The following is a 15813-nucleotide window of genomic DNA, read 5'->3' as shown; positions in this document are numbered from 1 at the left end:
TTACACTTCTCCTTAATGGCTCAAATTACTAAGGCATGCGTACTCCCTCTTGATGGCATGAGTTACTAAAGCAAGCATACCTCCTTTATGGCATAAGTTACACTCCTATTTTGTCATATGTAACTCCTCCTCAAGGCATGGGAGTTACTCCCTCATGAATTCGACTTTGATAATCTTCATATATATTTGTGCCTCTCATCCTCTCTATTACTCACTTATGCATTGTGAAAGAAGAGTATGAACTTGAGAAAGAGAGCGTTAGAGAGACTAGAGAAGAATTGAGAGAGAGAAAGTCTTGAAGAGTAAGAGCGGATCTTGGTGAGCTAAAGTAATTTAGAGTTTGCATCAACTACTTCTATCAGAGATATTCTTCAGATTTGGGTGAACTTCTTCTTTCTCTCATTGTATTATGTATCTCTGTTGAACAATTGATTTTTAATAGAAGAAGAATCTGGTTGGGTTTTCCCCCTGATCATTAAACCTCAATTCTTTGTCTACTTGTGTTCTTGGCTGTCTTCTATTTTGCATATGATTTATATGGTGTATGTTCTATGTACAATTGCTTAACTAATATTGCAAAAGAAAGAAGTTTTTGGATTAAGTAATTTGTGCAACATAGAACTTCAAATTTCAACAGAGAAGAAGCCTAATACTGAAGCCAATAAAGATCTCTACTATTGATGAAGCTGATAGATACCAGGTTTGCAGGTAATTTGTTATTATTAGAAGATGACAATTACTTTAGAAAATTGATTTTTTTTTTTTTTTGGAAATTCGCTAAGGGAGCATATATTTTGAGTCATCAAAGTTGTCTACACTACAAGTAGTCATCATACCAGTTGCATATAATATTTTGGGATTTGCAAATCATGGTATAGTGAAAAGAAGCATATAACATTGGAAGGAATGGAGTCTACATAGTTAGTTGCATCTTATTACAAAAGGTTGGAAGTAGTCATAGAAGGATTTGGGCCATTAGAACTTCACAACAACTATTACAAATACAATTTTATCATGTTGATCTAGAAGCCATCATTCAACAGAAAAAGGGACTACAAGGATCTACTATAGAAGCAGAACCATTAGTAGGATCAAGGTCATTATGCAACATTTTAGAGTTTCTACAATGTATGGAAGAATCATAGTAATGTGGTAGAAATATATTCCACTAGAAGAACATGAATGCAACATCAAAGCAGTCTAGAAGTATGAAGGTATGGAGATAGTCTAGTAGCAGCATGAATAGAAGCATTTCTCATGAAGAAGAAATCTCATCATTGATGGACATCATCTTCAAAGAAAGTTAAAGTAGCAGTTTGTTCAAAAGAAGGCAACTGAATGGCAGTATGAGAGGAGGAAGTATGTTTATTGGATATCTAGAAAAAGATTCTTATATTTAGATAGAGTTGAAGAAAGAGCAGGATGCATAAATATACTTGAGAGCATAAGTATGTATGTCTTATTCAGGACTCTTCCATATGGTTGTTTCATATATAGCAACATAACAGTTAGGAAGGACAAATTTTAGTAATGATCATCATGGTCTCGAAGAATGTGAGGAAGAAAGCAATGTCGACTTCAAAGGGAGCTAGAAGCACAAAGTGACTTGAAGAATCTTATAGTCTGACATTTGAAGTAGCATTGCTTGTTTTGAGAACATTGTTGATGAGGAATGACATCATAATGTTTGGAAAATTGTATGAATTCCAGGAAGAATTTATAGCAGAAATGTGTACACTATAAAGGCAGGAAAGGTAGCAAATTGAGACATGAAGTCATGGGATAGTTTGTTGATCACTTGATGATATGATGGGTTCGACACTGATCTAGGAGAAGTTAACTTTCCTTAGATGGAAAGAGGGAGCTATAATTGGCTCTTCATTGATTGGTTTCACAGGTACTATTGTTGACAAAGATGCTATTGATGATTAGTGGAAGATGATATAATTTCTTGAAAATGGATGAAGACAAAACCTTGTCACAAATATAGAGTATATGAAGGCTTGTGTGATCAGTGTTGAAAGAGTTTGGCTCCATAAGATGTTTGACGAACCCTTGATGACATGATAAACCTACGGGAAGATTGAAAAGGATCTAGGAAGGTCAAATCTTGGTATGATGTAAGAACCCTACAAGCTACAACTAGATCTCCTCAAAAGAATAAGTAGCTGATGAATGAGACAAACTAAGGCTTGTGGTTATGTCTCCCTGGATGAAAAGGGGTAAGGATCTCCTCCATGGTTGAGAGGGAGTGATGGTGGACATCGTATTCTCCATGTGTCATGCACTAGGCCAGGACTAACATCCATAAATCTAGTTAAGGCACTGGTAAGGAGAATGGAGGATTGGATAAGCCTCTGGGACCGATGCTCTTTGAGGATTGGGAATCCAAGATAGGAGTAGTCCTGAGGACCGATACTCTTTGAGGATAGGGCAGGGTATCAAAGATAAGAGTAGTATGGAGGAGGACTGATATTCTCCGAGGATTGTGAATCCAAGATAAGAATAATCTTGTAAGGACATATTTGGTGAACATCTAGATGGGGTATGTTCCTTGAGAGGCGGTGGTGGTGGTGTCCAAATGTATGCCTCCCAACATTGTAGTCTAATCTAGTGAAGAGTTAGAGCTTGTTAGTCAAGGCCTTGCTATTTGTAATTGATAATGATGGTTATGATGATGCTCATCAATCTAAACTCTTCTTATGAGAATATCTCAATTTTGGAGTATCCTTGTATTTTGTTGAGTCATTATGAATACCTACCCAGTTAAGAGGGAGTGTTGGAAATGTAACTAGGTTCGGTCTTCATAAATATCATTGTACTTGTGTCATTATATATTTCATGTAACAACAAAAGAAGAAAAATAATTTTATTATTATTATTATTATTTTTCTAGTAAATGCATGTTCTTCATGCTTCTAGGGTTTATTGAGTAAAAATAATTTTTTTTCAGGAGTCAAGGTCCCATTTGGACTATTTGTAAGAAAGAGAAATTCTATTGAGTCAAAAAGAGTCTTTTTGTGCACACAAGAGCAAGTCAACCCTGCCTGGACAAGTCGGCCTTGGAAGGACCTATTTGACCTCCTGGATGTGTATAAATACAATGCAACTCGACCTCATTTGGACACACACTCACACATCAATTTCTGTGCAAGAAAAGGAAGAAAATCTGGCAAAAATCAAGGAAAGAAGAATGAAAGTCAAGGGAGAGAGAGCGAAGGTCTAAGAAGATTTTTTTTTTGTGATCTTGTGCCCTAGTTCTGCCACACGTGTGAAATTTTTTAGACAGTTGCAGGGGCCAAAAATCAGAATTTAATCAGATTTGAAGAGCTTTGACCATCGTTGACTTGGTTGGATTTCACTTGGTTGACGAAGGTGTTGAAGAAAGTGTAACTAGGTTCAATATTTACAAATGTAATTTTGATCTTTGTACTTGTCAAGAAAAAGAAATACTATTTTGTAAATTATACGAATCATTTTCTTGCTCATTTCATAGGTCTAGGAAAGTCAAAGAGTCAAAGTCATGTATAAGGAGCTCTTCTTGAGCTTATGTGTAAATGTATACTAGTCTAAAAGGCCCTCCAAGACAAGCACAAGAAGAAGTCTGCAAGCTAAACGATGAAGAAGGCAGTCATGTCGGCCTCAAAATATATTTAAATGACATGTTGGCTCATATGTGGAGACACAACAGTTCAAGGTGACATGTCGGCTTATTAATGGAGGCAGAACCACTATAAATACCCCGCTGGGGTCACCACAGGAAACCAAGAAATCTCAGACTTCTCTGCAATCTCAGATGGGTACAGGAGGTGCAAGAATTTCGGATTAGGGCAGCAGTTCAGGATCTCAGATGGAGAAGTATCACTGCAATTTTGGATGGGTAATACAGTGAGATACTCTCGACATATAGGTGTCAAGAAGAACACAGTCTCCTTCTCAGTACAAATCTTAGTGCTGTCATAACCGAAGTAAGGATGATCTCAGAATCCTACTATACTACACATTGTCTAGGCATGATGGAAGGATCTCATAGTAATACATTGTCTCGACATGATGGACGGATCTCACAGTAACACACTGTCTCAGCATGATGGAAGGAACTCATAGTAACACACTATCTCGGCATACAGGTGCAGTCACAACCTCATTCTTGATGAAGATATAAAGGTCATGATTTTAGTCATGATGAGACTGTCATGATATCAGGAATTCTATATGCAACTCTCCTATACATATGAAGATCTCATAGAAGAAGACCTCGATGATGGAGCAACAATGATGATGATCTCAACATTGATGTAGAAGAGGATTGGTGTCTTGGTCTTGGAGTGGCCTAATAGGTCAAGGGTCAAGGTCTTGGTATTCGTCAATTGGAATCTCTATAAGAAGAATTTAGTGTGGGTTTTCCTCTCCAAGAGGGAGAGGTTTTGGCCCTGGCAGAATGCCAACATCTTGTGTTCTTGTCTCTTTGTTTTGGTAGCTATTTGATGAACTAAAGAAGACACACTAATATTAAAGAATATGCTAATAAACAAAAAGTTGAAACATCTCACAAATAGTTATCATGCTAAGAAGAATCACACTAACTCTAACTGCCCTAGATTCTTCAACATGGTATAAGAGCTATAAGGTGCTGAAGTCAAAGGAAGGGCAACAAAAGAGATATACAAGGATTAGTCTCCAAAAGGGGCATCAAAACAAGTTGAAGGGTTTTGTCAAGATTAAAGGATCAAGTCTTCAACAAGCAGTCTACAACAACAAGACAATTCAAGATCAAGTAATCTCAATCAAAGTGAAGTCTTAATGCTAGTGCTCAGAATTCGTATCACAGTCAAAAGAAGGAAAACACAATACCTCTCACAGTTTCAGTGGTAGCCCCAAATTGGGTGTCATTACAATCTATGTCATACCACAAAGATCTCAATAACTCAAGTCTAAAGCAATTTCGATGCTTGGTATTGGACAATGCTTGAAGGTCTCAAAGGAGATCTTTGTTCATGCTAGTCAACTCAAACAAAGTTATACTCCAACAAGGAGCATCACAACAGGGCCACAAGGATATACAATCACATCATACATTACAACAATATCACTTCAGTAGGAGAACACAATGGCACATCTCGGATGGGCATCATGACAGTGCTCTAAAAAATTCTTGATTTCGATATCATTCCCTCACAGTCAAGGAATCAAGTAATCTCAACATATTATAAAAGCAACAGTGCTTGGTGCTGAACAATGCAAGGAAGTCTCAAGAAAGATCTTGGAACTCAGTTGTACCAGGCAGCTCAAGCAAGAATCTCATTGAAGGAGATCATTCAAGAAAGCATCAAGGTGAAGATTTCATCTTCACATGACAAGTAAGTATCTTTTCATTCTATAATCAAGTTTTGTTAAATGACTTCATGATTGCAAGGACATCTATGAAGTTGAATGGGTCATCAAAATTCCTTACTTGAAGAAGGAAGATAGACATAATCATCTAGATAGTTGAAGTCATTGAGCATATCAAAAGGTCTCCTCTGAATTCATGGAAAGGGATACTTATGAAAGATCCCCTCGTAGAGCAACAGTGGAGACATCAAAGAGATGTAGATAAACTCATTCTCTAAAGATGCAATGAAAAAGGTCACATGAAATCTGATCTAAATGAAAGTAAAGGGTATCAAAGGATGTAGGATATCCTCCATCTACAAGACCTAGAAAGGAAGATAACCATAATGCACTAACATATAATCAAGGTAACAAATATCCATGGGATAAGAAGGTTACCTCATTCGACAACTTATGGTCTCTATGCTAAATAGAGAAAGACAAGTTGATGGCAAAAGTATTGAAGGGTAAAGGACTAAATCATGTGCAGGAAGGAAAGGGAAATTTGGTCCTCAAACAAGGCAGAATAGGTATAGCTAAAATATGGAAGCTCATATCACCAGATAGGCGGAGGAAGTTGAAGAAAAGGGCCAAGGAAACAGGGAGTAACAGATCTCTACTATGATTGGGATAGTATCCCTCACAAAAGGGTCCTATCATAAGATTCTGTTATAAGAGATGACAATGATAATATGATGCATCGTGGCATCATGGAAGCATTAGAGACGAGTTCGTGACATCAACATGGGAATCATGAAGGACAAAATCCATGACAGACAAACCTGAAGGATATAGCTCTTGGGAACATCATTGGACATTGAAGGAAGGGAAGAAGTCATCCAAGACAAGGCTCATCATATGTCAAGACAAAAAGAAAACATCTGTCAGATGAGGATATACAAGATCCTCAAGATTCTCTGATGGAATCCTCATCAGAGGGTTCACTAATCTAGAGAGGAAGCAAGTGTTTCATCAAGAACACCAACTTGTGGAATTCATGGATGATGTTATGGTGACATAAGATGAAAAGCAGATCAAGAGGTTGAAGACACTTCAATCAAGGAAGCTGCTGGAAGAAGCCTAGATGACCTAAAGGTAAAATAAGGTATGTATGCTTGTGTTTAATATTATAATGTCATGTCACATGGTTGCAAGTAACATGGATCATTACTTCTATCTTGAGAAGCATGATCAAGAGAAAAAGGATCTCCTCCTTTGAAAGGATGCAAGAAGGCATAAGACACACTAGATGAAATCAACATAATATGTCCTCATATGAAGTATGAGGTGGTTGATCACAACTAAGAAACTCTGATTAAAAGCACCTAGGAATGGAATGTGTGGAGAAGGAAGAGATCGTGAGATATGCAACCCTAATGAAGGTAATCAACATCCAAAAGATCAAGAAGACTTGACTAGAAAATCTCCTAGAAAGATATAAAGACTCTGATGGAAAAGATGAAGACCCTTGACAATGGATATCTTTGGGAGATGTGTCAACATGGATGCTGGATGCTGATACCTACATAAAGATGTCATGATGAAGAGCCATCTCGTAAGGTATGATTTGATGTAATATGATGTTTTGATTTCTTGAATAATATATGGATAATGCAGGGCTACTCGAACAAGAGTTGAAAATACAAGTACAACTAGCATTCATGTGGTGGATAGAAGAAGCATGATGAAGAAGTAGCCATATGATGACGACTCCAGATATGAAGAAGGCCACTTTCCATGAAGAAAGGAATGGCATGACGAACAAATGAGGAAAGTGATCAATGGTTGTGGCTCAACAAGGAAGAAACTCAATTGAATTTCATGACATCAAGAAGAGAAGTTGATCAAGCAACTGAAGGACCCACGAAGAAGAAGTTGCTGATGTATAGAAGAGTCCCTAGCTAAGAGGAAGCTCTGAAAAGTCCCTAATCAAGAGAGAGCTTGGATTAGATCACCCCTGATTAAAAAGGAGTGACAATTGTGTTTTTCTATTTCATGTGTCATGCACTAGACCAGGACTAACAACCTCAAGTCTAGGTGAAGGCCATGAAGAGAAATGTAAACACATGATATCCTCCCTAGTTGAGAGGGAGAGATAGACACAACATTCTTGTCTTCACTTTGGAAGAAGAAATGGAGGATTGGGTAATCATCTGCAATCCGATGCTCTTTCAGGATATGTAGGGCATCCAAGACAAGAGTAGGCAAGAAGACCAATATTCTTTGAGGGCTGGGAACCCAAGAACAGAATAGTCCTAGAAGGTCATACTCTGAACACCCGGGTGGGTATGTACCTTGAGAGACAATGATGAAGGTGTCTATAGTCATTGGTCTCGCCAACATTGTGCTATGATCTAATGAGAGATAGAGCTATCAGTCAAGGCCTTGCTGTGGAAACAATGTTGGTTACTATGATTTTATACAAATGGGTTACCAATCTGATTCTTCTTATGAGAAATTCTTTAGATTGAGAATGACCAAGTACCATTATAAATACCTCCCTAGTTAAGAGGGAGTGTTGAAGAAAGTGTAACTAGGTTTGGTATTTACAAATGTAATTTTGATCTTTGTACTTGTCAAGAAAAAGAAATATTATTTTTGTAAATTATAAGAATGAGTTTCTTGCTCATTTCATAAGTCTAGGAAAGTCAAAGAGTCAAAGTCATGTATAAGGAGCTCTTCTTGAGCCTATGTGTAAATGTATACTAGTCTAAAAGGCCCTCCAAGACAAGCACAATCCTCCAAGACAAGCACAAGAAGTCTGCAAGCTAAACGATGAAGAAGGCAGTCATGTCGGCCTCAAAATATATTTAAATGGCACGTCGACTCATATGTGGAGACACAACAGTTCAAGGTGACATGTCGGCTTATTAATGGAGGCAGAACCACTATAAATACCCCTTCGGGTTCACCACAAGAAACGAAGAAATCTCAGACCTCTCTGCAATCTCGAATGGGTACAAGAGGTGTAGGAATTTTGGATTAGGGTGGTAGCTTAGGATCTCAGATGGAGAAGTACCACTGCAATTTTGGATGGGTAATACAGTGAGATACTCTCGACATATAGGTGTCACAAAGAACATAGTCTCCTTCTCAGTACAAATCTCAGTGCTGTCATAACTGAAGTAAGGATGATCTCAGAATCCTACTATACTACACACTGTCTAGGCATGACAGAAGGATCTCAAAGTAATACATTGTCTCAACATGATGGACGTATCTCACAATAACACACTGTCTCAACATGATGGAAGGAACTCATAGTAACACACTATCTCGGCATATAGGTGTAGTCACAACCTCGTTCTTGATGAAGATACGAAGGTCATGATTTTAGTCATGATGAGATTGTCATGATCAGGAATTCTATATATAACTCTCTTATACATATGAAGATCTCATAGAAGAAGACCTCGATGATGGAGCAACAATGACGATGATCTTAGCGTTGATGTAGAAGAGGACTGGTGTCTTGGTCTTGGAGTGGCATAATAGGTCAAGGGTCAAGGTCTTGGTATTCGTCAATTGGAATCCTTATAAGAAGAATTTAGTGCGGGTTTCCCTCTCCAAGAGGGAGAGGTTTTGGCCTTGGCAGAATGCCAACATCTTGTGTTCTTGTCTCTTTATTTTTGGTAGCTATTTGATGAACTAAAGAAGACACTAATATTAAAAAATATGCTAATAAGCAAAAAGTTGAAACATCTCACAAATAGTTATCATGCTAAGAAGAATCACACTAACTCTAACGACCCTAAATTCTTCAACAGAGGTTTGAAGGAGGGTTGACTTGGGGTTTTTTCGGAGGTCTTGGTCTTGGTATTTGGGTCTTGGATTTCTCACTTTGATCTGATTCTATAAGAAGAAAAGTTGGTTGGGTTTTCCCTCTTGTGGGGTTTTACCCTGGCTTGGAGCCTATATCTTGTGTTCTTTGTCTTGTGTTCTTCTTGGTTTATGTTTTTGTAATTGTTTGATGAAGAGGACATAATAAAAGGAAATAAGAAGGCAGCATATATTCACAAGCAATTATCAAGTAAGAAAAATCATCCTAATCTACAAGCATATTGGTTTCTCAACAGTTCTCAAGAGACAGATTGCTTTGTATTTGATCTATTTGCTCAATCAATAAATAACACATCAAGGAGAGGGCTTTCCCAGTTGGGTTTCTCAAGAAAAAATATTGCGTTGAATTGTATGACTGGGTTTTTATCTCTGCATTTTGTTCTGCCACTTATCAATTGTTAATAAAATTCTTTCTTGGTGAAAGAACGTGTAGTTTCGGATTATTCACCTAAGCAGCTGCAAGATTTTCATGGAAAATTAACACTTCTTGGAAATGCTACTCATCTCTCTTAAGCAAAAAATGGGCATCCTTAGGCTTGCCTACTACTCCCACATTAATTCCAATTTTTTTTCATGGATGGTTATTTTGAGTATACATTAGGAGTTATTTGATGTTCTACGAGAATAGAAATGTAGCATTCATTATTTTCAATTCTACTCCCACATAAATTGCAGTTTTTTTTCATGGATGGTTATTTTGAGTGTATATTAGGAGTTATTTGATGTTCTATGAGAATCGAAATGTAGCATTCATTATTTGCGATTCACAAGAAAGGAAGTTTTAAAAATTATTTATTTGTTTTCCTAGGAGAATAGGAATCAAGATTGTATAGCTTGGTGGGTTAGCTAAAGAAGTTGAGAGCTGTGAATAGCAAGCAGTAGGTCTTGGGGTCAAGTCCCTGGGGTGGCTGCCTTTGCTTATCTGGGTTTCACTCATTTTGCCTGCTAGGTTAGTGTACTATAGTTTATGCGGCTTTCATTACACTAGGTACTAGCCTCAGAATGAGAAGTGCCTGGGGGTTTCCTGGGGATGTCTTTTCCAAGAAAAATAAGGAACCAGGGGTTATGGAAAGTAGGGAATCATGGTTTTAGTGTGCTTAGAACATGATCTCTTAGACCTTGCCTTCTTTTCTTGAACGCATATTTGCTTCTAAGTTTGTTGAATAAATTGTGTTGATGAAAGTTGCCTTACATAGAACCTAAGTAACCTGACACGGGGATTCAAGATTTGTCGGTTACGGGGATTCGAGTGTCGAATTCAGACACGTTGACTCTCTGGAACTGACACGTTAGGACATGCTATATATATATATATATTTTAAAAATTAGATATTTCTTACACAAATTCTCATTAATGATACAATTTCATTGATTTCAAACATAGATCTTCATCTAGATGTAATTTTACTGTTTACAAAGTAAGTAACATTATAGCATGCATAGTAGTATAGTACATGCAAAATTCAAATACATGTCACATAAATGATAAATCAATGAATCATAAGTTCTAAATTCATAAATGATAAATCAATGAATCATAAATTCTAAATTCATAAATGATAAATCATAATACATATTCAATTCATCAATGATCCAATAGGAGAAAGACAAGATAGTAAGATAAAGACACTGACAACTGTAGTTTTCTCATTAAGTCATCAAAATCAAAATGTGTTACATAGGTAGTGCAATGCCAATGGCAAATAGAAATAGAAAATACAAAACAACTACAGGTATACAAGCCTCAAGGCAGTAGGTAGCCCATGACTCATGAGTCATCAATCCTCATAGTCATCATCAAAATTAGCATCACTGTCCTCATCATCATGGCCACCACTGCTCTCCTTTGCATCCTTCTCCTCCCCTGTATCCATAATCGTCTCTGCATCTGTTGGTGTGGAGGATGAGCCCTCTACAATATTACCATCATCAAATCTAACAGGCTCTAGCACTGGATCATTGATCCATGTTGGCCAATGGCAACTCAACATTGCTGTCTAGACACATATCATCAGGAAAGACATCCCACATCTTTGTCTTTCCCTTCAACCACTCTTCCCTCTGCTTGTAAATAAGACGAAGGTTGGTGTGCACATATACCATTGTCTCTGCCTTGGACTGCTCAAGCTTGCTTTTCTTAACACTATACAAATTCCCATATGTGCTCCAATTCCTCTCGCAACAAGAGGATGAAGTCACCTGAGAGAGGAGTCTCATGGCTAACTGCTGTAGAGGAGGGCTTGTTGCCCCATGATTTGCCCACCAAGAATAGGGCTTCTTACCCCCCTATTTCTAATCACATCATATCCTGCAAATAGACTATTGCCAGTGGAAAACTTTGGAAAGGCATCCTCCACCTCATCAAGCAATGCTCTATCCTGAAAAACCCGCTCGAATGCATCTTTCCTCCCCTGTGAGATTTCACCATCCATGTGAGGAGGGAATCTGCGGGAAGGTCCACCATTCAACCACTCATGGCTGTAGTATTTTGGGTTCAATCAGTGAGCCAAATAATGTAAAGGTGTGCAATTCTTGTCCCATTTGCTGACAATAATATCTTGTATAGTACCACAGAAGGCCTCTGGTGATGTCTCATACTCGGGGCACTCACTCTGTAGAATAATTCTCTTTACAGAGTTAATCATGGAATCCCATCCCTCATAAACCTCTCTTAGGATGGGTTTGTCTGTATCTGCAAATCGAAGCAAAGAAATGGTAGGGTCCATGATCTGAATAATTAGATCTACCCTCTCCCACCAAGCATCATCTAGCACTGTGTCCTTCACTCTTTTAGAGGCTAGTTGATCTGTCTTTCTCCAAAAAGACCAAAACTCTGAAATAACCATGGCCCCAAGAGCGGTCTTGACCTCCTTCAACCTCTTCAACATGTTGAATGAAGAGGCAAACCATGCATCAACAATATTCAACAATGATAGATTGCTATACTTCTTGTAGATAGTGAGGGCATTTGTATGATTTTGCACAAAGTTACGGATATGCCGTGCATCATCAATAATGTTACCAATCCAAAGCACATCAAAAGCAATGGATTTTAGTGCTAAGTTTAATGAATGGACAATGTAAGGTGTCCAAAACACTTGTGGATATTTAGCTTCCATAATCATGCCAACGGCCTTGCAAACATGTGCATTATCTGTAATGATTTGCACGCAAGAATCAACACCTACATCTTCTATAACTTTAATAAACAACTCACCCATAAATTGTGAATCCTTGTATTCTCCAAGTGTATCCTCTGTTTTTAAGAAAAATGGACCATTCAAGGAAGACACCATGAAGTTGATGAGTGGGTGTCGTGCCAGATCTGTCCATCCATCAGAAACAATGCTAACCCTAGATGTTGGCCATGATGCTTTAATAGGTTCAAGCATTTTTTGCACCTCTTTTTTTTGCCTTCGTCAACAATGTGGTTCTAAGCTTCTATGAACCACGAGGCACATACCATGATGGAGACTCATGAGTTGAGCTTGGCACATCTCAATAAATAGAGGTGAGCGTGCAACATTAAAGGATATGAAGTTTTGATAGAAAAATGGCAATGGTGAGATCAAGCTCTTCCCGTTTCTCTTTTTGAAAAATCTTGTCCATTGGACCAAGTGAAATTGCCTTTCTTTTTGCTGCTTGTTCCCCAATAGAACTCTCAAATGGAAATTTGGTGGTGCCTTTCCTCAAAAATGGAAAGGGGTCATCATTCTTGGTTTTTTTATTTTTATTTTTTATTTTGTAGCCACATTTGCCATACCAACAATGAACTCTTATTCCATTTATTTCCTCTTTTGTAAAGAAACTTGTGTACAAGCTCCAACTCCACAACCTGGTAAAGCCAACAAATGGCCTTTCACACGGTAATATGTGCTTGTGAAAGTATTGTTGCAAAAGTTGCATCTCCAATTCACATTGCTTCCTCCCTTCCCCTTGCTGCTTGGCCCATCCTCTCTTGTGACATATTTCCACAAGGGATATTTCTCAATGTTACCTTTAGGAGGAAGTCTTCCCTCAACATTACTTGCAGCAGACTCTGATGATATTGGGGGAGGAGGGGCATCTCCAATGGGGACATTCTTCCCCTTCCTTTGCCCCCTACCTGCTGCCCTTGATTGAGCCATGAATACTGTAAAAAAAAAAAACAAAACATGCACAAATTTGTAAAAGAAATGCATATACAAACTATTGTAATACAAATGCAAAAAAATAGAGAGGAAATGCACTTACCTGTTGCTTGAATCTCCTTGAAAATGCTCCAAACCCTTGGCTCCTTGCTCCAAACTCCTCACAGCAAACCCACAGCTCAACTATTGCAAAAGAAATGACAGCAAATGAGGAAAAAAGAGTCATTTCTGCCCTTTTTTGGCTGCGCGGGTCCCAAAATTCCGGATTCCTGTCTGAATTTCGAGACACGATGTGTCCGATCGGGACATGATCCGGATTCGATCGTGTCCCAATCGGACACGGCGTATCACGAAATCGGACACGATTTAGGTCAAATTATACCGGATTGGACGGATTCGGATACGTGGCCCTCTAAGACCGAATCCGGTTTCAGAGCATAGAACTAGTTTTATTCAATGGCCAAATGGTGCGAACAAATCTACATCAGTTTTTGCTTTTTCTAGGTTTGATTAATATGGTTAATCTTATTTTGAGTTGTTTCCTGGACAGACTCCTTGTTTTAATATATTCATATAAACTGGATCTTTATTGCAGATCTATTGGTAACTTTTACCTTATATGTTTTGTTAAATAATGTGTTTGTTTCTCTAAAGTTTATAAGTTTTCCAAACACCTTATAGCTTGCACCAGTCTGTCTTGTGATAAATTGTTTTGTATCTGTATTGATGACATTAAAGCTGAACAGGATCCCTGTATTTAAAGAGTTATCATTGCGTTTTGATTATTGTGTTTGTAGTGTTTTAACCTTGTTGCATTGTGTATCTGTTAGCCGCCGGAGCAAGTTGAGATCGAATATGTAGTAGAAAAGGCAAACCTGGAAGATGAGATGCTTGAGACCTTCAGAAGTGTGTTCGAAAAATTTTCATTCGGAGATACAGTGGCAGTTGGAAAGGTGGTGTGGCTTATGTAGCTAATTTGTCTGTAGCCTTTTTCACTATGTCTTATCCCCCTTTTGTTTTGTAGTTTCAAAAAGTAAGCAGTGGAGGAACTATAATGCCATTGTAAGTTGTTCCTTTGCAGGATGATGAAGAAAAGAAGGATTCAACTTCGAGTTTGGCAGCAAAGAAAAAGGCAGACTCTGATTCAGATGAGGAGGATGAACAAGAGCAGCAGAATAAAGAAAAAGGGATTTCAAATAAAAAGAAGAAGGTGTCGTATTTGTTTATTTATCATTCACTATTCTCGCAGTGTTCACTGCTTTGATTTTTCAGTTTTTAAGGATGTTGATTTCTGTGTTCTTGATCTGCAGCTTCAACGGAGAATGAAGATTGCAGAACTTAAGCAGCTTTGTTCCCGGCCAGATGTTGTTGAGGTATGTTATAACCGTTTTCTCAGCTCACTTGGATGCATATCATTACATCTACATATTTATATAGGTTTACTATTTTTTCCATGAATATTTTTTTGTAACTTCTAGGGAACTTTGCTTCAAAGTTCATCTATAGTTTTGCCTGACTGTGATTGCAGTTGCATGTGTCTTAATCTTTTTTCCAGTGTTTTCTATGCATGACAAAGACGTTGCAATTGCATGTGTTATTACCATGCTTATATATTGCCAATTGGTCAAGTTTTGATCCTACCCTCTGGGAACAAATAACTTGAACATAAATGCATACTATAATACCATGCTAATATGCCTGCTGAATTTTGATACCATTCACTAAAACCAAATTTCCATTTTTTTTCCAAGAAAAAACATTAATATTTGATATTTCAAAGATGGAATCAAAATATACTTTGTCTGGCATTTTTGGCCTGAGAAAGGAGACTGTATGAGTTTCAGCCTATCCTATGACTAATTAGTTATCCTTTTTGAGCTTTTTTCCCCCATGTAACCAAGCACCCCACCCTCCATCTAGTAGGCAAGGTTCAAATATACTTCAGGGCTTAAGGCCATGGAAGAAGAAGGATTGAAGCCATTGCAACAATATAGTCAATTTGAGCTCAACATGTCATTCGTGGGAAATGAACCTGGGTGAGGAAGATAACAATGCGATGTCCCCAAGAGATTAATTGCCCCGAGAGACGAAGTAGCCTATCAATCCCTCTAGGCTATAGTCTTGGATAAAGGTGAAAACCCCAAAATTCCTAATGTTTGGGCAACAGGGGGCAAGTTTTGGGGCAGCTGGGGCAAAAAAGCCCAAAGTTGGGGGTTTCCATGAATCCCTCTTAATTAATTAAGGAGAAAAATCCCCTCAAGAAAATCTATAAATAAAAGAGGTTTAGAATCATTTGGATTGGATTATTTGTCTCTGTTTTTCTTTGAGCCTGAGGCTTTGAGGGTTTTAAGACACCATTTCTCCTTGGATGAGTTTTGGTGGAGGTGATGGCACCCTACCTAGTCAATTTCTTTTGTTTTGGCCACAGGGAATTAACTATTTGAAGAAGCAGCAAAGATCTTGGGGAATT

General features: G+C 38.0%; 1 protein-coding gene across 1 annotated transcript in view; it reads left to right on the top strand.

Annotated features, from left to right (window-relative positions):
• The window catches only part of LOC149180799 (uncharacterized), a 133500-nt gene that overhangs the window by 33160 nt on the left and 84527 nt on the right, over positions 1-15813 (top strand). Inside the window, exons 2-4 of the mRNA XM_089416300.1 lie at positions 14174-14296; positions 14425-14553; positions 14654-14716. Coding sequence (XP_089272426.1) covers positions 14174-14296; positions 14425-14553; positions 14654-14716 — 315 coding nt within the window. The remainder of the gene's footprint in view (positions 1-14173; positions 14297-14424; positions 14554-14653; positions 14717-15813) is intronic.

Source organism: Pinus tabuliformis, chromosome 3_2 (assembly GCF_031772625.1).
Source record: "Pinus tabuliformis cultivar Carrire ecotype Pingquan chromosome 3_2, CPIR1, whole genome shotgun sequence".
NCBI lineage: Eukaryota > Viridiplantae > Streptophyta > Pinopsida > Pinales > Pinaceae > Pinus > Pinus tabuliformis.
Note: the sequence above shows the minus strand (reverse complement) of the source record. Positions and strands in the feature narration are given on the sequence as shown.